General features: G+C 43.3%; 2 protein-coding genes across 5 annotated transcripts; both read left to right on the top strand.

Annotated features, from left to right (window-relative positions):
- The first annotated feature begins 474 nt into the window (after nucleotides 1–474).
- On the top strand, nucleotides 475–14,570 carry LOC123121336 (transportin MOS14). 2 transcript variants are annotated; one of them, XM_044541293.1, is made up of 27 exons: nucleotides 475–866; nucleotides 1,676–1,753; nucleotides 1,858–1,920; nucleotides 3,814–3,861; nucleotides 3,940–4,086; nucleotides 4,883–5,014; nucleotides 5,787–5,827; nucleotides 5,983–6,074; nucleotides 7,722–7,849; nucleotides 8,261–8,336; nucleotides 8,457–8,571; nucleotides 8,637–8,736; nucleotides 8,891–8,972; nucleotides 9,070–9,152; nucleotides 9,692–9,808; nucleotides 9,970–10,021; nucleotides 10,279–10,434; nucleotides 11,473–11,596; nucleotides 11,681–11,762; nucleotides 11,830–11,918; nucleotides 11,990–12,064; nucleotides 12,167–12,221; nucleotides 12,594–12,713; nucleotides 12,789–12,881; nucleotides 12,987–13,132; nucleotides 13,553–13,730; nucleotides 13,882–14,570. In XM_044541293.1, the coding sequence occupies exons 1-27, from the start codon at nucleotides 738–740 to the stop codon at nucleotides 14,167–14,169; spliced, it is 2,889 nt and encodes a 962-aa protein (XP_044397228.1). In that variant the 5' UTR covers nucleotides 475–737; the 3' UTR covers nucleotides 14,170–14,570. The 2 variants fall into 2 exon arrangements, with proteins under 2 accessions (XP_044397228.1, XP_044397220.1); XM_044541285.1 differs by having other exon boundaries at nucleotides 477–866; nucleotides 8,451–8,571.
- Nucleotides 14,571–20,993: 6,423 nt separating this feature from the next.
- LOC123090686 (uncharacterized) lies at nucleotides 20,994–21,878 on the top strand. Of its 3 annotated transcripts, none has more exons than XR_006442539.1 (3): nucleotides 20,994–21,255; nucleotides 21,392–21,489; nucleotides 21,570–21,878. XR_006442539.1 is itself a non-coding variant. In XM_044512018.1 (3 exons), the coding sequence occupies exons 1-3, from the start codon at nucleotides 21,084–21,086 to the stop codon at nucleotides 21,727–21,729; spliced, it is 342 nt and encodes a 113-aa protein (XP_044367953.1). In that variant the 5' UTR covers nucleotides 21,018–21,083; the 3' UTR covers nucleotides 21,730–21,878. The 3 variants fall into 3 exon arrangements, 1 of the variants encoding a protein (XP_044367953.1); XR_006442540.1 differs by having other exon boundaries at nucleotides 20,999–21,255; nucleotides 21,580–21,878; XM_044512018.1 differs by having other exon boundaries at nucleotides 21,018–21,167.
- The last annotated feature ends 303 nt before the right edge of the window (nucleotides 21,879–22,181 follow it).

Here is a 22,181-nt window from a genome sequence, read left to right as displayed (position 1 = left end):
CCCGCGTCGTCGCCGACCATCTTCGCATCGCCGCGCCCTCGCCGTGTCACGACTCGCCGGTGCAGAGAACCAATGGGTGGGTAAGGAGCGGGTGTGGCTTGCGTGCCCGAAGGGCAGCAAAGCACCCGTGCGCGAAGGAGATAGACATTGAGTTGGTGCCGGCCATCGCCGGTGCGAGCTGCTCAGGAATGAATGAATAAGGGAAGGAATGAACCGTCATGGTTGTGTGGATTAAGGAGGGAGCGGAGGTGGTGGTCGGGGAAGCTACACATGGTCCTTTGGATCGAGTTTGATCCAGCGGCCAACAAGCGTAGCCAGGAAAATCATTTCCTTTTTCCAAAGGATATCATACCAGGGAGCCACCCTATCAATTAATTAATAATAATAATCAATTAACGTCATCAGATCACACGCGCACGGAGACAGGTACATCTCACAACAGTTGTCATCGGCGCTGAAACAAAAGGGAACGGAAAAGAAAAGAAAATCGCAAACAATTGTGTCTCGTCTCGCGTCTCCCCTCCCTCCCCCGTCCATCGAATCGAATCCCGCACACTCGCGCAGGCCCCTCTCTCCTGCTCCGTTTCAAATTTCTTCTCCTCCTCCAAAAACCCTACCCGCCCCGAATCGCCGGCCGCAGATCCAGTACGCCGCGGAAATAGTCCACCGTCGAGGGTTACTCACGGCAGCGCGCCAGCGGCGGCACAGTCGAGGAGGAGGTAGGGTTCGGCGCCGGCATGGAGGCGCAGGCCACGGCGACGGTGAAGGAGGCGCTCGCGGCGCTGTACCACCACCCCGACGACACCATCCGCACCGCTGCCGACCGCTGGCTGCAGAAGTTTCAGCACACGCTCGACGCGTGGCAGGTGCGCGCGGGCTTCCTCCTCGGCTCGATTCGATTCATGTCCCCCAATCGTGTTCGTTTGCCTACGGAGATATTCAGGCGGTGGATTCGGTGTGGTGAGGGTGGGATGTGGGCGTGCTTCTATGGATTTGGCCCGGCTGGCGCAGAATTTCCGAGATATTGGAGTGGTTCAGCTGTGTGATTGCTCTAGAGTGGTGGTTGGAGGCGATGTATTGAGATTTGTTTTGTTTGAAGCGTGCTTTTCTTCTGCTTCTCCAGTCTCTGATCGTTCTATTGGATTTCAATTTGGGCCTGTGGGGTGTGACAGCTAATGCAGAGCTGCTTTAGTATTCATTGTAGTGTCAAGACTAGAGTTTTGAAAACGTATAGCAGATTAGGCTTGGTTTTAGCCAGTGGCTAGAATATGAACTACTTTAGATGACGCATGATTGAATTCTAGTTCTGTGCTGAACTTTGCTGCAAGTTGAATGTGTAAACCCTGGGAATGTGGGTAAGTTCAGTTTTTGCTGTTAGTTTAAGTTGCATTTTTAGCTGTGGGACTGGCTATCCAAACTTTTCTACTCACTGCCGTGGTATTTATCAGTTGAGGAAAATTACATGAAAAGTTTGATGCGCTCTACAATTCATTTTCATTGTACCTTGTCACTATGTTTTTCTTATTGTATACACAGAGTGTCTTCCTAGCAAATGCAGGGTGGGCAGTTTTTAATTATGGTGCAAAGTATTTTATTTTACACTGGGCCATCTTGTTTATTTTGTGGTTGGTGGTTATCCCGAAGGCATCCAATCATTTCTGTTCTCATTATGCAGGTAGCTGACAGCTTACTTCATGATGAAAGCAGCAATTTAGAGACTCTCATGTTTTGTTCTCAGACTCTCAGAAGCAAGGTGAAACATGCATACATAGATGCATTATGCTATTTCTTACTATCTAGAAACTTGTTAATTAGTGCAACTCTTAACGATTTATCTTGAATATGCTTGCATTTTAGGTGCAAAGAGATTTTGAGGAGTTACCGTCAGAAGCTTTTCGACCATTGCAAGACTCTCTATATGTAAGCATCAGCCTTTCAAGTTTTTTTAATATAAGAGTATAATTTGTGTAACTCTGGTTTGCACTACTATCAATTCTAAGTCCACTTTTCAACCCTCAACATACCACTTTGTTTAAGGATCAACCCTCAACTTCAAAACCGATTACTTCACACCTCCAACTTGCCAAACAGTTCTAAACTCAACTCTGCACTTGCCTCAATCTGGTTTTCGCTGAGTAGACTGGTTTTCACCAACTCAACTGCCTTGTCAACGTTTGCAACGTCACCCTGACTACTTAAAAAAGTGACTGGTCCCACATGTTATAGTATATACCCATTTACACATCTCCATCGTGACATAGTCTCAAGCACCTTTTGTGCTCTCGAGCGCTCCCCTTCCTATCGTGCTCCAATTGCTCACTCAGACCCTATGCCCCCTCTACTTGCCCACGTTGTCTCTGCTGCCCGACTCACAGCTCCCCACTGCCTGTGTGCCTCCATGGACATGCCTAGCAGCCTGCGTTGTGCCGCCTTGCCGTTGCAAATGCAGGTGCCGTTCTCCTGGGAGAGCTCCCCTGACTTGCCCAAGAGCAGCAGGGACGTGCATACGGCACAAGAGGAGATTATGCCACCATGGAAGCCGCGAGCTCACCTGCGCCAATGCCCGCGCGTGCTCCCTGCTCGACCCCCATGCCTGCGCCGGCGTGGACTCGGCCAGCTCGGCCCCCTGCGCAGTGCCTCTGCCTGGAGCAGCGACACGTAGCTTGAGGTGACGACGTCGGCCGGCTTGCGCTCCCGCAAGGGCGCCACAGTGCAGTAGCTGCCTCACCGCCTTCCCGGTGTCAATTAAGCTGCTTAGGGCAGCTGGCTTGTGTTGCGCACGTGTTTATCTCTAAAGAATCAATTCACCAGCCTATTTGCTTAGCTTAGCTAGCTTGTACCTGCTTGTTTCTATCGGCCAAATGCACTGGCCGACAAGGGAATTGCATCGTACAGGACGTCAGAGTACTCAGCGTACAGGGCGACCACAACGAGCTGCTGCTCGTGTCGCTGAACCAATGTGAGCAAGACGATGACGTCCAGCGACCAGCGACCAGCGCCCACATCCATGGGCATCAATGAGGCATGGGCAACGACGTTGCACTACATTCACATCCATGGGCAGCAGCCCAAGCAGCTGCTGTCGGCTTCCTTAGCACCTGGCTAAGTGGCTATGGTGCACCCCTGTGCCCGGCCTCTGCGCATAGGTCCTCGTCGCCGCAGGCACCACCATGGCCATCCTCATGCTCACCGTTTATCTCTGCTGCCGCCAACGATGGCGCTGGCAATGCCCCCACGTGGCCCTGAGCCTCCCCTAGCCTACACCAGGAGGCGCCGTCTCCTGCTCCACGAGCACGCGCAGGCGGAGGAACTCGTTGGTTGAGCACGCGCTCGTCGTGATGCTCGGCCTGGACACGCACCCTGCGTGCTTTGCGGCGAGCATGGTGTGGGTTTCCATGCGTGTCGACGACGAAGACCTGCACCGCTGCGTCAGCTGATCACCTGGATCGCTGCGGCTGGATGACGCAGCTAACCATTGTCGGCAGCTTTAGACCTTGCACGCTAAGTGCTTGATAAACTGCTCACATAGTCACATAACAGATAGATGGGACCATATCTATCCTCGCCACATCACACATTGAGCTGGCGTCTATGTGAGCTAAACCAGGTCAAACCAATGGTCAAAACCAGTGAAATGGAGTGAAGGGTGTGTTTTGAACGGTATGTGGTTGTGGAGTAACCGGTTTTTGAGTCGAGGGTTGAGTTTTAAATGAAGTGGTAAGTTGAGGGTTGACAAGTGGACCTCTTCCCCTAATTATAAGCTCCAGTCGATCTTGCTAAGGGCGTTGTCCCTTTTTTGTTTTCCATCTGCAGGGATTGCTAAAGAAATTTAACAAAGGACCACCAAAAGTTAGAACACAGGTAGATGATTGAATTAAGCAAGCATATTTTATACTGAAAAAATTCTGATGACAACAACACTTGTTCTACCATGTTCAGATTTGTATTGCAATTGCTGCTCTGGCTGTGCATGTACCTGTGGAGGACTGGGGAGGTGGTGGCATCGTGAACTGGCTAGGCGATGAAATGAAATCTCAACAAGAGTTCATTCCAAGTTTCCTTGAACTGCTTATTATCTTGCCACAGGTACATAACAAATTTAGCTTCATTTGGTTGCCCATCATAGTCTCAGACTCTCAAATAATATTAGTCCTCATATCCTCTGTTTATATAGAGGAAGAAGGATAAAAGCTATTCGTAGCTGAAGTTTCATTTGTAATTTGTTAGGTCATTTTACAATATCATATTAACTTCCATGCATTCTTTTAAGCACTTAATAATCTGTTAATTTTGAGTCAAATAAGCTGAACATATGATTGTATGCCTTGCAAATTGAAGTTTCATGCCTTCTTTTAAGCACTTAATAATCTGTTAGTCTTGAGTCAAATAAGCTGAACATATGATTGCATGCCATGTAATTGGGCATTTTTGGCTTCTTTTCATTTCTGTGAAGAGAAGGTAAGTTGGTGAAGCAACAAACTTTGTTCTTCTCTCTTTACCATTTGCAGAAGTTTTCTCTTAGTAGTCAGTGCCTGTCAATGGTCATGTTTCTATTTTCAATAAAAAAGTAGATCATCGATGAATCACACTCAAAGTTATCATAGATGATTTTCCTAGAGCTTCCAAATCTTGAACCAGATTTGTTTTAAATCACACAACGGTATTATTTTAACCATATGTTTTCCATGGCGTAGTGTCGAGTTCAGTAGAGTGATGTACATCATATGCTCAAAATCTTATGGTCCAGAACTATCACACTCAATGAATAAGTGTCCAGATTGTCCTAATATAATCAATGAAGGACTTGTTGTACATCACATTCAATGTATATTATACTTTTTTCGTGGTGAAATTGTAACCTATTTGTATACTATCTTGACAGGAAACTTCTAGTTATAAAATAGCTGCTCGTCCTGAAAGGCGCAATCAGTTTGAGAACGACCTTTGTTCATCAGCTAATGTTGCTCTTAGTCTATTGACTGCTTGCTTGGGTTTTGACGAGCTGAAAGAACAGGTTAATTTCTTCCTCGTAAAGATAGCTTCATATGGCAAAATCAAACTCATTTTACATGCTAAAGTAGCTAAGGAAACCTGCTTCATAGGTGTGATAAGTAAGTCCACACCCGCACCTGCCCCAAGCAGAACAAAAGGAAAGCCACTGAAAAAATGTAACGCTTTAGGTAAAGCATTTGCTAAAATAACTCAACAAGTACAGAAGGCAATGAGAACCAATAGCGTTCAATTGAGCTATACAGAACACTTGAATAGTAAACCCAATATTTCAATTATCTGTTGTTTCATATCTTGCATGCATATGCAAAATCCTTCCATAACTGAGACCTCTGGGCTACTTCCCTTTCTTCTGGCCATTAGGAAGTACATTTGAAAGTACTATACTTGAGAGGTATTTTTTAGTTGCAGTTCTTTTCACTGGTTATGTTATGGCCCCTCGTACTAAGATAAGGGGTTCAATTAGAAGGTTGGTTTATAATGTGCTATAGCAAAAGTAATTTTGATGTTTGCACATATTCTCATTGCGTTACAAACTAGCTTAGATTGTTACACGATACATGCCTTTCCCGATAGTCTGGGAGCAGTCTCACTTGTAACTTCAGAGTTCAGACGGATCTCTTTTCAGTCAGGCAGACATTTTATCCATATTAATGCTTCAATATGCTTATCTGAACCCAGAGGCCAGAACTACATATATGAAATTCCTAGACATAGTTATGCAATGAGGGGAGTGGGAGTATTTTGGTAGTTAATACTGGTTCTTCCTTTGGCAGGTTTTGGAGGGTTTTGCTTCTTGGCTTCGTTTCTGTCATGGGTATGCTGCTTCTGCGATTTTGATATAGTAATACTTTACTCCTTGAGAATCTAACTGTTGTGGTACATCTAATATTTTCTATTCTTTCTGTACTACTGCTGCAAAACAGTATCGGTCTAATGAATTTATGGAAGTTCTCTTTTATTTTTTCTCAGAATTACCGCAGCTACCCTTGCTTCACATCCTTTGGTCCACATGGCACTCTCTTCGTTGAACACAGATCAATTTCTGGAGGCAGCTGTAAATGGTATTGTTTGCTAGCGCACAGCACATAGTTCCTGTCATATTTTAGTTCATCTCTTGCCAGTTTCTCATTTTTTCTTCATCTGTCACCTCAGTCAATCACTTACTGCTATGCTCTTGCTACCACAGTGATGTACCACTGTTCACCTTATTCAGTTGCTACCAACATAGAAAAGTTGACACATTGAGTTTGGTTAATTTTTCGACCATCTGCTCTAGGCATGTTTTTTCTATGCATGACAAATGACAATAGTATTGGTTAATTCTTGCTATTTGTGATGTTAAATTTATGGATAATCAAGTTCAAAGGAAGGATGCAAATCAATTATGGATCTTTGCTCAAAGTCACTAAAAATCTGTGAGTTTCCAGGGAACACATATGGAATTGGGATGTGGTTTTGTACAAATTTGGGGCTCCATATTACAACAAGTTCCAGTCAAAGCCAAGCGCATGTTTCTGGTTACAAGCAAAATCAATTAACACTTAACTAGGTTTCAACAAGTTTCTTCATACAAACAGATTTCTGGTGCAGGTCTCCAGAGCTGGATGAGAGCTTGTGTAGGTTTTGACAAGTTTCACTAAAAACTAATTTTTGGTGCTGGTCTCTAGAGGTCAATGAAACTTTGGCGAGTATTATTGCTAGTTTCAGATAGGTGCTGTTTTGCAATACAGCTATGGGTCTGGATGTCAGTGATCTTTGCTGCAGTGCGGTGCTGACAGAGATGAGGATGGACAATGTGTCTTCCTTGCAGACATTTTCACTTAGCCACACCATCACGAACCCTGACCTCTTGCAGGCTTCCCCTCCAACTCTCCCCCCTCTTTCTCCATGCTATGCACCACCACCTCTGTGCACTCACATCGGTGGAGCGACCAAGCCCTAATCAGCCCTGCTGGCTCATCGTGGAAGCTGCGGAGCTCAGCAGAATGTAGATTGGATACATCGAGTTTCAACTGCAACTTCTTTGAGTAACAAGATGGTTATTTTCTAGCTCAAGATTTACTGACCTCTAAAAACCAGCCAAACGGAAAAACCAGCCCCCCCTGAATGCGACACTTTCTTACATTTCCCAATTGGCCCGTGCAATCAAGATTAAGGATTGCAATTAGCAGTTGGATATTAACAAGGTCGTGCATCTTTTGCACCCATTGATCATTGTCTAGATCAGAGGCTACATGCTTTCTGTTGTTGCCAAGATCTTGGTTCACATGCTGCTCTGCTGCTGCTTCACTGCAGACACTACTATCTATCGACATTGCTAGGGTCAACTAATTTATGGTCCTGATGGGTCCACCAATCTCTGGTGCTTGATGATGCATGTGTTTCATTGGACCAGCTCGAAGATATGTTTATGAAATGTGATTTTTTTTTCTTGATTTGTATAAGGAGATATTTCTTCACACCGTTGTCCTTGTAAATTTGTAAGCTCAAAATTGTTCCAAAAAGCTTCTCCAGCTTGTCGCGTAAGCTGGCCTTCTGATCTTATAAGCAAAGAAGTCCCCAAACCTAGCTTATTGGATAAGCTATGCTTGACCAAGCCCACCATAGTTATTGTGAATGGCTGCATTCAGTTAAACCTAAGATAGACCCTATGTTCTCAGGATTTTGTTAGCAGCTTGCTAATAATACACTCGTCTCTAACTTGCCAGTTACCTCTGAGTTGATACATTTTACTGTATCTCGAGATTCTTGTGGCATCACTGAACAGTTTCCGCTGATCCAAATTCTCATCCCTCATGTTATGGGCCTCAAAGAGCAGCTGAAAGACTCATCTAAGGTATATAACATCTTTACCATACTCTGCATTAATGATCTATCAATGTATTTGTTTTGTGCTCAGATCCACCATACCAAATATTTGGTCATGCCAAATTTTTTGCTCGTGCTTGGGTGGTCACAATTTTTTTTGCATGCTCATGCTTCTGTATCTGCTCCCAATTTATTTTCTTGCCAAGATTAGCCAAAGCATTCACCAATTTCTTAGCTACCAAATTTTGTGTGTGTGGTTGAGTTGGGTTCAAACCAAGCACATCGGATTCCTCCATCTGCAGATTTCTCCTTGATTGTTATTTATTAGTGTAATGTTGGATACTTAGATTTACATAAGCACTTGTACTGTTACATGGTAAAATGTGTATCCACATGTGTTTTTCATCATTGTCATTGATAACTCCTTTTCTATTACCAGGATGAAGAAGATGTAAAAGCTATTGCTCGTTTATTTGCAGACATGGGTGATTCCTATGTTGACTTGATTGCAACAGGTAACACTTCATCGATGATGACGATGATCAAAATATGGATATTTTTTTTCATGCTGTACATGAACCAAATCATCCTGACCATTTAAGAATTACACTTACAATTATATTTTGCAGGTTCAGGCGATGCCATGCAAATAGTGAATGCACTACTGGAAGTTACTTCCCATTCAGAATTTGACATATCCTCCATGACGTTTAATTTCTGGCACCATCTTAAGCGTAATCTAACTGGGAGGTAACTTTTTGAAACATTACTGGTTTTACTTGAGAAACAATTAATTCAGTACTTACAAATTGTAGGGATTCGTATACATCGTGTGGATCTGAGGTGTCGATTGAAGCTGAAAGAAATAGAAGAATGCAACTATTCCGTCCTCCGTTTGAAGTTCTTGTGTCTCTGGTATGTTTGAGGGGGGGGGGGTCCTTTTAGTATAGATGCTCATATTTTTGTGATGCGTCATGCAATAAAAACATGGAGTGCGACTAATCATTCATTACATATATTGTTTGTTGGGATTTCCTGTTCATCTCATGCTGTTTCAATAATGAATCAGGTTAGTTCCCGAGTTGAATACCCTGAGGACTTTCACACTTTCTCGGAAGAAGACCGGAGGGATTTCAGATATGCTAGATATGGTATGCTTCCTGATTTGTTTCAATGGAGTTAATCTTGCAGTTCATATTGTCTATGTCATGCAACTGCCAAATAATTACAGAACCATTCATTTTTCAGCGGTTAGTGACGTGCTACTTGATGCAACTGATGTCCTTGGAGGTGACTCGACGCTAAAAATACTTTTCATGAAGTTAATTCAGGTGAGTCTGTTTGTACGCTCAACAATTCTCTTCCCTAGCCACTGCTCAGTGCTAGTATCTATACTTGTCAAATTGGACTATTTGTTTCATAGTTCTTATTGATAGTCTAGCCTGTGAGTTTCTACTTATCCATCTGTTTCTTTTTGTTGGAATTAAATTATTTTTATGGAATATACTGTAGCAAGTTCAGTGAAGTGTAATTTGTTGAGCTCTACTCCCTGTCTGGCCTTTTCACAATCACTACTTTTGTTGCTCATGGTAGTAATAAAATTTAAATTCTTATTTGAGGCACTACAATTTATGCAAACTGTACCAAATAACTTAATTTGAGTTGTTTATCTGCCTCTTGTTTGTGCTTATGTTGTGTACTTAGTATGATTTACCATCGTAAGTTTTTGTCTATTCATTTTATAAGATTAGTTTCTCTTCTCATGTACGATGGTATATCTTTGGCTGATGATTAGTCATGTAGCTTCCCAGTCCCACCAAGAAATTTGTTTGGTTTTCTGTAACCAAAGCGGTATGCTTTTGGATTTCAGGCATGTGGAAGCGGTGCTGAACAGAACCAGAATTGGCAACCATTAGAGGCTGCCCTTTTCTGTATACAAGCCATTGCTAAATCGGTTTCTATTGAAGAGAAGGAAATATTACCACAGGTATGAATGGCATCTTGTTATCTTGAGTGTCAAATTGTCAACTGATGGGTTGTAAGATCTTTTTGCTGGATGGTTACTTTTTTCTGCGCCTTTACATTACAATCATTCGTTAATGTTAATGAGGTCTGGTTAACATAATGTGGTCATGCTGTTCTTTGAAGGTTATGCCACTGCTTCCAAGGTTTCCTCACCAAGAACAGTTGCTACAGACAGGTTTGTTTTGTGTAATCGGCATTTCAGAAGTCCTTATTCTTAGCTCAGTGTTTGTTTTATCTTATACTGTGACTAGTATTTGGGAATCACATTGTAGACAGTAGCTATTTACTGCCTGTGATGTCTGGTTCAGATGCTAGATTTATAATAAGTTAGGGCTGTTTAGGCACAGTTGTTGGGCAGAAACTTTGTGAGATTCAGTTTTCCTAGCTTGATTATGTCGACGACAGGAGTTCAAATATGCCTGAATCTTGCAGTTTGTTCAACCATTGGAGCATTTTCAAAATGGATTGATGCTGCCCCAGCTGAACTGCCCATCCTACCACCTTTGGTTGATATTCTCAACAAGGGCATGAGTACATCAGAGGCTACAGCTGCAGCTGCTTCTGTGGCATTTAAGTATATATGTGAAGGTACTACCTCATTATCCACTTCTTTTTAATGGACCTATCTGACTAGAATGAATTGATTATTGTTTCCTTCCCATTTCTTCCTGTTAGTTGTGCTACACCGTAGGAAAAACATGGGAACTCATGAGGCATACATATTTTTTCAAGAGATTAGACTAAATGAAAAGTTTGCGTTGAAATCAAGTGCAAAGATTTTTCTAGTCCTAAAGATTGAAGTTCCACAAAATATCTTTCTTCTAAGAGGCAAGAATGAATTCATATATATGACATGTCCCTCCTTTTTAGAAAAGGCCAGAGGTTCCCTTTACATATACTAATAAGCGGAGAGAAAACTGTAAAAGCTTATGGTTGAGACTGTGGCAAACGGCCAAGTGAAAAATCATCAGGTGCTAACGGGTCATGATGTGCGCAATTTTTGTAGCTCCATGCAAGGTTTTCCCCCATTTTTTTGATCAAATGCCTTTATTCCTAGGTCTTGCCAGAAAAGAACCATAAGCATAGTTTCTTTTTGCTATATTTTTGTTGTTCCGTTCTTTTCCAAATCTTAGAATGACAACAGGGTAAATAGCTTTCCTCAGGCTTGCTCACCAGGGGTGCTGCCGAGACCAGAGCGTACGGGCAATTTTGGCTAAGCAATAATTGTACTGTCTAGCATACAAATTGGTTGTACATACGTCTGTCCAGCTCCTGCCACACAGAGATCTTGGCTGTTAATCAGATGTACTGTCTAGCATACAAATAGGCACATATGTTTGTCCAGCTCCTGCCACACAGAGATCTTGGCTGTTCATTTCAGATCGGATGCAATAGAGTGCAGACGGCGTGACTGAGAAGGCTGGGAGGGTGCTCCGTTTTGTTTTATTGCCCTTGTATATATAATATATATATATATACGAAGTTGTGATATATATTACGACATCGAATAGTTTACGAAGTATCTGTTTATATTTCCATGCTTGTTTGAATTTTATGGTAGATTTCTGTTATTGGCACAAAGAGTCGACAGCTTAGTTATTTTATTTCCTTTTTTTTGGTCAAAAGGCTGCAGGGGAAAGTTCTCGGGTTCATTGGATGGCCTTTTCCAGATCTATCATGTTGCAATAAGTGGAGTTGGTGGTTACAAAGTTTCTTCAGAGGACTCGTTGCATTTGGTTGAAGCCTTAAGGTTCCTTAATTCCCCTTAGCTATTATTACTATTTTGGTTGCTTTCAACATGTCACCTTACTCGTTCATTCACCACTCAAATCAGTGTGGTTATCACGACGCTTCCGCAAGACCATGCTAGAAGAGCCCTGGAGTTAATCTGCATGCCAATAATTAATAGCTTGCAGGTGAGCAGCAATCTTTGATAGTTAACTGTTGATATGATCCTTGCTAATTTTTTATTTGAAAAACTAGGAAATAATCCAGCAAGGTGAAAGTGCTCTTCAACAAGTTCCTGCTCGGCATTTAACCGTTCACATAGACCGGTTGTCGACCATTTTTAGGTGGTGACCTCCCATTTATCTTTTTGCTCATCCAAGTTTTGGTTTTGTATTAATCCTCCAAACTGTTGCAGCAATGTGAAACTTCCAGAAGTAGTTGCTGAAGCTGTCAATAGATACTGGTCCACTCTGAAGATTATCTTTGATCAGTGAGTATGGGCACCAGACAGAATTCTGGGAGAAGTTTCTACTTGTACATATATATGGCAGATCTCATCCATCCCTACTTTACTAATAAACTCTTTGCGCAGTCGGGCATGGGATACACGGACCATGGAGTCTCTATGCCGATCTTGCAAATTTGCTGTAAGTTAATTAATTTTTTATTTATGTTGCTTGTTGTTTGAATGCAATTTACATTCAGATCGAATACAAGTCCCGTCAGAAGCGCATAATCGGAACAATTATCTTTTTCCACATACTGTCTCTGACTCTTGAGAGTTCTGATTCTTCCTTGGTGGGATTAGTATGACTGTAACACTTCCAGGTTTAAGAAATGATAAATATGATATTGCAAATCATGCCTTACTTTCTCTTCAGATTTGCGGTTTTCACTTTTATGGAGAGCATTGAAGTATTTTTCTAGCTGAATCATGATATCACTTTAACACAACATGCATGTGGATTCTTTGCCAAACTTTCATGCTTAGTATATTTATTATCTTTTCTGTGCTGTAGGTAAGGACATGTGGGAGGTCCATGGGAATCACCATTGGTGCAATGCTGCTAGAAATCCAAACACTATATCAGCAACACAATCAGTCTTGCTTCCTTTACTTATCCAGTGAAGTTATTAAGGTTCTTGCTATTTCAGAAGTCTAGTGATGTATTTTTAGCTGTATTTTGATTGTTCTGACAGCATTTTATGTGTAGATATTTGGATCTGATCCATCTTGTGCGAGCTATCTTACATGTCTGATACAGACACTCTTTAATCATACAATACAACTGCTCAGAACTATTCAAGTAACTATTCCTGCTTTCGCCCCTTGCGTTGCTGATCCGCTCATGGTAACATATTGATAAAGCAAGCGATAACTAATTCAGTGGATTTCATTCCCTACATTGCAGGATTTTACAGCTAGACCCGACATAGCTGATGATTGCTTTCTGCTTGCGTCAAGATGTATTCGTTACTGTCCTGATCTATTTGTACCTACAGAGATTTTTCCAAGATTAGTTGATTGTGCAATGGCTGGTGTAACTATACAACATAGGTAGTGCCTCCAAGATTAAGTACTTCCACAATCTATATTGTGTTTCTTATCCTTCTGTTAAAAAATATAAGGCACATTTGATTTTATACAGCCTCATTGCAAGATTTTGACTACGACTTTATCACAACATGCTATAATAAATAGATAAAATGTAATATGAAATCATTGAAAAATTCAGAGAGTACTTTTGTAGTCAATCCATATTGTTTTCCACAAACTATTGGCTAAAGTTCTAAAAGGCTGACTGCACGCATCCTAAGACGCCCTATATTTCTGAAAACAGGGGAGAATATAGATCAGATGCTAGAATCGAGTCAGAATTGTGTTATATGAGCTGCATATGCTTGCTATCCTTGTTTAATGATGCAATCTTATATCGTGGTGGCTAATTGTTATGTTATTTTTTGTGATATGTTATAGGGAGGCCTGCAAATCCATACTGTGTTTCCTATCTGACACCTTTGATCTTGCGAAATCACCCGAGGGGGAAAAGTACCGGGATCTAATAAACACAATTGTACTCCTGCGAGGTGCAACACTTGCAAGAATAATGATTGCTTCCTTAACAGGGGCGCTACCGTCTGGTCGCTTGGAGGAGGTATGTAGATTGGTAGCAAGAGTGTTGCTGTTTATATACAATCCTGTCTGTGAGCTTTAAGCAAAGATATGCCCTGAAGACTATGTTATGCTCTCTTGACAGTAATGATTGAAGAATGAACTTTATATTCCTTCTGTATGAAACTTTGCAGGTCTCTTATGTTCTGCTGTCCCTTAGCAGAGCTTTTGGTGGGAATATGTTGAATTGGACAAGGGATTGCATTGCCCTTATACCCCCACAAGCCCTAACAGATTCAGAACGCTCAAGATTCTTGACAATTATATCCGATGCATCATCGGGATCTAGTCTTGGTTCGTTGACGGATAGATTCGCTGAAATATCAGAGGTTTGCAGACGAAACAAAGCGGTGCAGGATATAGTTCAAGCTGCTTTGCAGCCTCATGACTTGGCCTTCACGGTTGCTCCGCGGCATTCATGATGACTGGATGTTTTCTTTATAAGACCAGTTGAAAGCCCGTGATGGAGTCGGTGTGCGCCATCTGAATATTTTCCCCTTTCATACGGTTTGAGTTGCGGCATCGATCATACTGTTCAGATTTCTTTAGAGGATAGATAGGTCAGCCAGTAGTCATTGTCATTCATTTTGTGTTTGTCTCTGTACATGCGTCGTGCATTTATGTATGTGGGAGGAAAATTGTGTTGTATTATTATCTGGAAGAGATCAGTGGTATACGTACTCAACTAGGAGATCACACCGATTGTGATCTGCCCTGGTCCTGAATTTTGTAATGGTTGGCCAGCTTAACTTTGTGAATTGAGCTGGCCGCCAATTCTTTTTATGTAAACATCTGCCAAATATTAAGTATGTCCTTGATGTCACATTCAAGCTGTCTTATGCTTTCTGTGTGAGCCTGGAGTATGAGTCACTTCTATGAAGGTAACTACTGATGTATGATTGCCTCTCTTTAGTTCCTAGGCAGAATATTAGCTGCCTCTCTTTAGTTCCAAGGACAATATTAGCTAATCGAGATTTCTGGTTCTGCACGATCTTCTGAGAAAATCACTTGCCGGCTCTATTTAGAACTGCTACATCTTTCCTATTCCTACTTACTAAAGTTATACAAGCGAACATATGGACTAGTAACAAAAAGTTGTTTGAGGCATCTGTATTGATTTTTCTTTCTAGTGCAAACTACTACTAGTGGGCCTCATCAAAGAGTAGAAAATAGTCTCTCACTACACATGCATTCCTATTATTCACTTCAACTTTTTCAACTTTATGCATCGGATCATACTTTTTTTTTCAAGCACCCGCCTCCTGCAGAAGATCCTGCTTTCCCATCCGAACCTATTTTTTCTGACAACCGATCCTACATGGCACACGAGGCATCATCCTAGGACTCTGGATTGGGCATTGCCCTGAAGAACACTGGACGCCGCAAACAGGTTGTCGCCAACACATCTGAACATTGTGAAAGGGCACGCTTTTGAAGATTCCGTTCACTCCAAACGGATTTTGCTAGTCAACTATGAAGAACACCAAGGCCTTTGGGAATTCTTTCTGGTTGTCAAATTCTTCCAATCTAATATTCGGTTGACAGAAGAATCAGTGGGAGCTATATTGCTATCATGTTTTGGAAGCCGGGCATCTCTCTTCAACGTGATCAGATTACATAATTGTTCCTTTAGTTTTTTCAGTCTCATCCAAAGAAGTGGGTTCAACATCTTCAAAGGATGTAATGTTTCAGCCAACTAGATGAGCCGTTGCGCCCTTGGCACAAAGATCAACCGCTGCTAGGAAGTTAAGCAAGTCATGTGCAAAATTTCTAATAAATCTTCAATTTATGAATTATGGAAAGCCAAGAAGCAATAGACAGACTAACAAACAGGGGTAACCACCTCTGGATCATGGAAAGCGCTTGTTCGTACTGGCCGCACTCAGACATGAGCTCGGTGCCGGAAGAGGTTGCTGTTAACGTTGGTTTGGGTGCGGCGAGGGAAGAGCAGTGCAGAGCAAGAAAGGAAACAAACGCCAGTGTTGGTCCGTCGAGGCGCGTCCCTTTGCGCCGAATCCGCTAGATGGGTTGGTTCGGTCCTGCGAGACGTGTGCTCGCGTGCACTCGACTCGACATGTTGCATGCCCGGCCTTGCCTTGTGGGGCTGCTGTGAGGGGCTTGGCTGGGCGGCTTTGTTTGCTTATGCCCGGGTCGGCGTGCCACATGCTTGGGCGCTGGCAGCGCTTTTACCCAGGCTTTGCCTTTCCGGACCCTTGCCGTCGTGGGCCCTGGCCATCCGGGGCTGTGGGACGCTTTACCGGATTGTACATAAGATCAAATAACAAGCCACTCCTATGGAGTAGTCCGTAAGGACCATCACATGATCACATGCTGAGCAAGGCAACACCAAACTAGACAAACCAAGCAACAAGGGTTCGCCCCAAACAAACCGATAAGTAGCCTCCCCAACGACGACCTAACCTACCACCAACAACACACCAAAAGTTATTGGAACCCGGAACCGAAAAGAAACGATAGTCCACCGGGCTTACAACAGAGCAGAAGAGGTGCCCTACATTACCCAACATGGTGCACACTAATACCAAAGTAAGCTGTAGAGGCGGGCACTCATCATCCAAACGATGTTTTTTCAAAATCATTGGCGAAACACGATGCCAATGACTATGATCATGTTCTGTTCGTTACATGGGCACATGGCAACCAAGGCAACACCAAACCTTATGAACCGAGTACCTGAAGCCGATCTGAACATACCAAGGACCAGCCTCCCTAGCGATGTCCTAACCAGCAACCGACAACATACCCAAAGTGGTTGGGAAAATGGAGCGGGAAAGCAGTAACTCTAAACTGACCTGTAAATATGCAGGGATAACCCAACCTGACGCATGTCAACAGCCGAATAAGTTACAGACATGGCCACTTAGGGATCCGTGCGGCATGGGTCGAAGGTGTGTCCAAGCCACCTCGTCCGCCGCCGTTGCATGCTCCTTGCGAGTGCCGACCCATACGTTGCGGTGGGCCCTATGTTTATTCCACTGGGTAGAGCCATCTAGATTGCATGCGTCATGAGTGCCACATACACTACAATACAAAGACAATCGTCCTACAAAGCACAATGATCTTGCCCATTATCTTTGTAGGTTCTTGAACTATTAGGAGGAATGATTGCATCCGTCTCAAAAAACTGACAGGAGGAACGATTGCATGTGTCTTCTGAATCAGTCCAAAGGAAGCATTCGTGAGAGGTCTGTGACGCCAGCTACCTACAACTGACCACCAGTGATGGGAGAGACCGCCCCTGGGGTCGGCGAAGCTCAACATGGATGGTGCATGGAGGGAAGCCGACAACTCAGGCAGTGCGGGCATGATCCTAAGAAACCATGACGGTGAGATCATCTTCTCGGTGTGTTGATACCTTATTACATGTGCGAGTGCCTTGGAGGCGGAACTCACGGCTTGCATGGAGGGAGCGGCGCTCGCCCTCGAATGGACCACTTTGCCTATCATAGTCGAGACAAATTCTTTTTTGACATCATCATAGTCCAGACAGATTGTTTGGTCGCGGCTGATATGATCAATGATGCAAAGCTTGATAGATCCCCCTATCCTCTCTTGTTGGGGAGATAAAACGCCTGTTAGACCAGGGCTAAGCATTTGATTTCTTTTGTTTGTTTTTTTGTAGCAAAGATATCTAGGCTTTATTCACATCAAACAATGTTTACAGGTATTACAAGAATATCATGTGGAGCCTAACCAAATATGTCTTCCCGTGGAAAGGGAGACACCATACCTAGCTATCTTATGAGCTTTGAATTTAGAAGCCCAGAATTCATGAATAAAAGTACATGAACTAAAACTTTTCTCCATCTGCTTAACTTCTTTGATGATCCCCCACATGATCCAGCATTGTTGTTGTGAATGCCATTGATCACTTCCTTGCTATCAGATGCCATATAGAGATGCCTCATTCCAAGATCTTTAACCAACGAGAGAGCCTCTCTGCAGGCTATAGCTTCCAACGACGAAGGATCGATCATCCCAGGAATTACCAGGACCGATGAGCCCAAATATGTGCCGTCCCTGTCGCGACAAACCACTGCAGCAGAGCCAACATTATGATCCACTGAAACGCCCGCGTCAACATTCATCTTGATGCACCCCATAGGCGGGTGTAGCCATTTGTTCCTGCTCACCACCGGCGCTACAGGGACTCGTGATTTATGTGGGGTGATCTGATCAAGCTCCGATATGAACCTGTTAATGAACAAATGAGTAGAGAGGGGACTCTGGTGAATGGCCTCGTGAATTAACTTTCTTCTTGCCATCCATATTTTCATTCTTGTAAGCTTATAATGTGATAACACTTCCATCATAGAAAACAACCAGTTTCTTTTGTTCGTAGGAACCAAAATAGAAAGAATTCCTTATTTAACACCATCTTAAATTTCGTTTTCTTATTTGACACTGGAAAACTTTTTCTTCCCTATATAACATCGACTATAAATTTTATACCTTTTAGTCACTTTCGTATGTTTTTGCCTTTAATGCTGTTAAATGGCACATAAAAAGACAACTTTACCCTTGGTGTATATGAGCAGGCCTCACTGATCCATGCATCCATCCCTGCCGGCTACTAAGCACGACCACGCCAAACACTTTTTTATTGGACCACGCCATACACTTGATAGCATTCAAGCATTGGCTCAACGGCCACACAATCGTGTAGCACGGCCGCAATTAACAACTCAGGCTGGTCATAGTGGGGAGTAACTTAGATTACTATATGCATGTGTTATTAGTCTATGTTACTACCTTCATAGTGTGTAGTAACATATGAATGGTAACATGCAAGCCTTCATTAATTGAGATATAGACTCATTTTGCCTCGAGGTGTGTTATGTTACAGTAACATATTATGTTACCACAAGCATCTCTTTCCTCATTAACTCCATGCCACATAAGCAATTGATTCTTGAGATGTGTTATGTTACTACCTAAGTTACTCCCACTATGGCTAGTCTCATGCACATGCATGCAAGCACACACTAACCAACTGATTCTCTCGGTTCTATCTTGATCCATCCATCCAACTGGCCGGTTTGATGGCACGAGTCGCCTCGCGGTGGCATTCCTTGCTCTCATAGTGCGCCGTCAGTGCGGCGACCCAAGCCCGCGTTATGCACATCCTAAACAGGGAGCATGTACACAAGAGCTAGCATAAGCACTTGTTCAATTTTCTTTTGGAACTTGGCTACGCACCTACTCCCTTCGTCTCGAGATGTAAGACGTTTTTTGACGCTATAGTAATGTTAAGAAACGTCTTACATTTGAGGACGGAAGGAGTAATAACCAAACCGGCCACATACACACATGCAGTCAAAGATTTACATGCAGCTACTCAACTACTTATCCGCATACAACAAACCAAGCCGGCTGGACAAGTATTCTTTCATCATTAGTAGTTATATAATTTTTGGTCATATACCACATGAGGGGCAAAATGGTCTTTTCATGTGTCATTTAACACCGTTGAGGTTTAAAATGGATGAAAGTATTATAAAAGGCATACAATTTAGACTCGACGTCATGTAGGGAAGAAATTGTTTTTCGATGTCAAATAGGGCAAAAATATTTAGCACAATGTTAAATAAGGAATTCTCAGCCATACTCTTGCCCAGTTGGGGCGGGCTCTCCCTCGAACCGCTGTTTGGTTGCGAGGCCTAGAGGAGATCGCATTTTGTGCCAGCAGGATTGTATTTGAACTATTCGCAAAAAAAAAAGGATTGTATTTGAACACCCCTAAAGAAAGAGATTGTGTTTGAACAAACTTGATTATGCGAAACCACGTGATATATGTGGCAAGCAATCCAAACAACTTTAAAAAAACTTGATTAATGCGATCTTTTACATTTGGAAAAAGAGCAGTCGATCTCGGTGGAACGGCAGGACTGATCGACCGAACAATCAACCCAGTCTTTGCGGACGAGAGGACATGCATTGTGACCCGCGACAAATGGGGCGCGCGCAAGCATGCACGTGACCGCGCGGCGCAAGACACCCTCCGTTTCTTTCTAGTCCGCATATAATATTTGATCAAACTCAAACTTTGTAAAAAGAATACATTAACATTTACAATACTAAATATATATGGTATGAAAATTAACTTCATGATGCATCTAACAGTATAAGTTACATATTGTGAATCTTGATTTTTTTTAAAACTTAATTAAAGTTGACAAAGTTTGACTTTGATCAAATTTTATATGCAGACTAAAAAACAATGGAGGAAGTAAGACAATTTCCTGGTGCCGACCGACAGACGCGTGACCCATGAAATAGCCACAAAACATATTTTTCGAAAAAAAAGCTACAGAACATGACACGAAAGAACGAGCGTCGATCAATCGATCGGTTCGTGACACTCTGATCGATCAGGTGGCTGGCGCGCGGTACGCATGTACGTGTACTGCTGCCGCCAGAGCCAGGCCAATCGAAGCACGCGCGACAACAAGTGGCACAACACATGGGGCAACTCGCGCTAAGTGCGAATCAACCTGTGGTGTCCCTAACACATCCGGGTTCAAATCCTGGTGCTCGCATTATTCCTGGATTTATTTTAGGATTTTCGGCGATGCGTTTTCAGTGGGAGGAGACGTTTCCGTCGATGACGAGGCGCCTACGGTGACTTCGTAAATCTCAAGATGATATGCCGGCTCAGTCTTTCGGAGGTGCTCATAGGAGTAGGATGTGCGTGTGTGCGTTCATAGAGATGAGTATATGCATGTGTATATGAGCGCTTGTGTCTGTACTGATGCTAAAAATAACGCGCGCGCTAAGTGTTGGTTGCTCCATGCACGGTGCACCGACGCAGGACATACCCTACGCGTGGGTGATCAACCGAGCGCCGACGCACGTAACGTACGTCCTTGTGACACGACGGAGACACGTCGATCGCCAGGTTGGTTCGCACGAAGAGCACAGCGGAACAGTACAGGCCGTGGTAAGCGAATATGGTGAATCCTAACTGGTTACGCGCGCAACGCCAATCGCTACCGTCGCTGCGACCCGCCGATGCGAGTGGCCATGGCCCACCTGGTCCCATGCAATTATCCCTCGTCTTATTTTTTCACTGGCATACAGTTTGAATACAGTCAAATCGTATCTGTACCATGCCTGCCCATACCTACATCGTACCCGCTCGCCCTTGTCTTTCTCTCCACACCCACGCCCGTACTCTCTCTCCATTAATCTCATCTCTCTCTCTCTGTCTCCATTATCTCAAGATCCATTCAGCCCTTCCTCCTCCACGGCCGGCCACCCTCCCGATCTGGAGGTCTCCGACCAAATCATTCCCCTCCCCACCACGGCATGCGGCATGGAGTCCCGGGATCGCTCGCCGTCAACCAATGCTATGCGGATCTGGCGAGTCCTAACTCACCAAGATCCCATGACGGACAAGGTTTGTTGCGCCTCCTCCTGAAGCTGTCGAGGACCATGAACGCCACTTCCTCTCACCGGCTCAGCACCAACACTTTCACTACCCGCAGGTAATCCCCCTGTCCCCCGCTCCAAATCCAGGAGCTGGTCGGCTTCCTCTGGTCAAGTCCGCCTCAACGAGTTGGGATTGCTTCTTCCTGATTGCCTATGGATTTGTAATGCAATTTGATAAGGATTTATTTATAGGTGTACAAAATTGCTTGTTCCCGGATGGATATAGTAGCACATGGATCCATCACCTTTGGTCTTGTCTGGTGTTCTCCCGTGCGTGACGAATTTCGAAGGTGCGGGTGTTCTCCAGTTATTCTCCTATTTATTGTCTTTCTTGCTTGTGATTTGATTTTCTTAACTTTCCTAATTTAAGGATGAAACAGAGGCTGGGCGACAGGGAGATTACACTGGAAGTGTGTTGCCTTGTGCCAGATCCGCCACGAAGTGAGCTGGCCCTCTCCTCCTCTCATGCCGACATCGGCATATTGCCCTGCTTCTTCCACGGCTTGATGAACCTACCTTCGCCAGCTTGATTGATTTTAATCGAGAGAAAACTAGTTCGATTGAGTTTTATCTTAAAAAGGCTAGTCATCGCCTGATGGCCATTGTATAGATAAAATATGCTGCAGTTTATTCTTCCTGTACTACTGCAATAAGGCAACGTTTCATCACTATTCAGTTCTATGCAATTCTCTTTCTGTTTTTTGCTCTGGTTCATGAGCAGTAAATTTTAAAGTTTCCAACATACAGTTTGCAATATTATGGGCAGAATTGTACAAGAACTTTTTGGATGTCTCCATCGCACTTTGCCAAAATTTGTCAACAGACTTTATAGAGTTTAACAGAGAGTTGTTTTTACAATATTATGGGCAGAATTGTACATGAGCTTTTTGGATGTCTCCATCACACTTTGCCGAAATTCGACGAAGGACTTCATAGTTTAACAAATAGTTGTTTTTGCAAAGCAGGTTCTTTGAATAAATTG

This window comes from Triticum aestivum, chromosome 1B, assembly GCF_018294505.1.
Source record: "Triticum aestivum cultivar Chinese Spring chromosome 1B, IWGSC CS RefSeq v2.1, whole genome shotgun sequence".
NCBI lineage: Eukaryota > Viridiplantae > Streptophyta > Magnoliopsida > Poales > Poaceae > Triticum > Triticum aestivum.
Note: the sequence above shows the minus strand (reverse complement) of the source record. Positions and strands in the feature narration are given on the sequence as shown.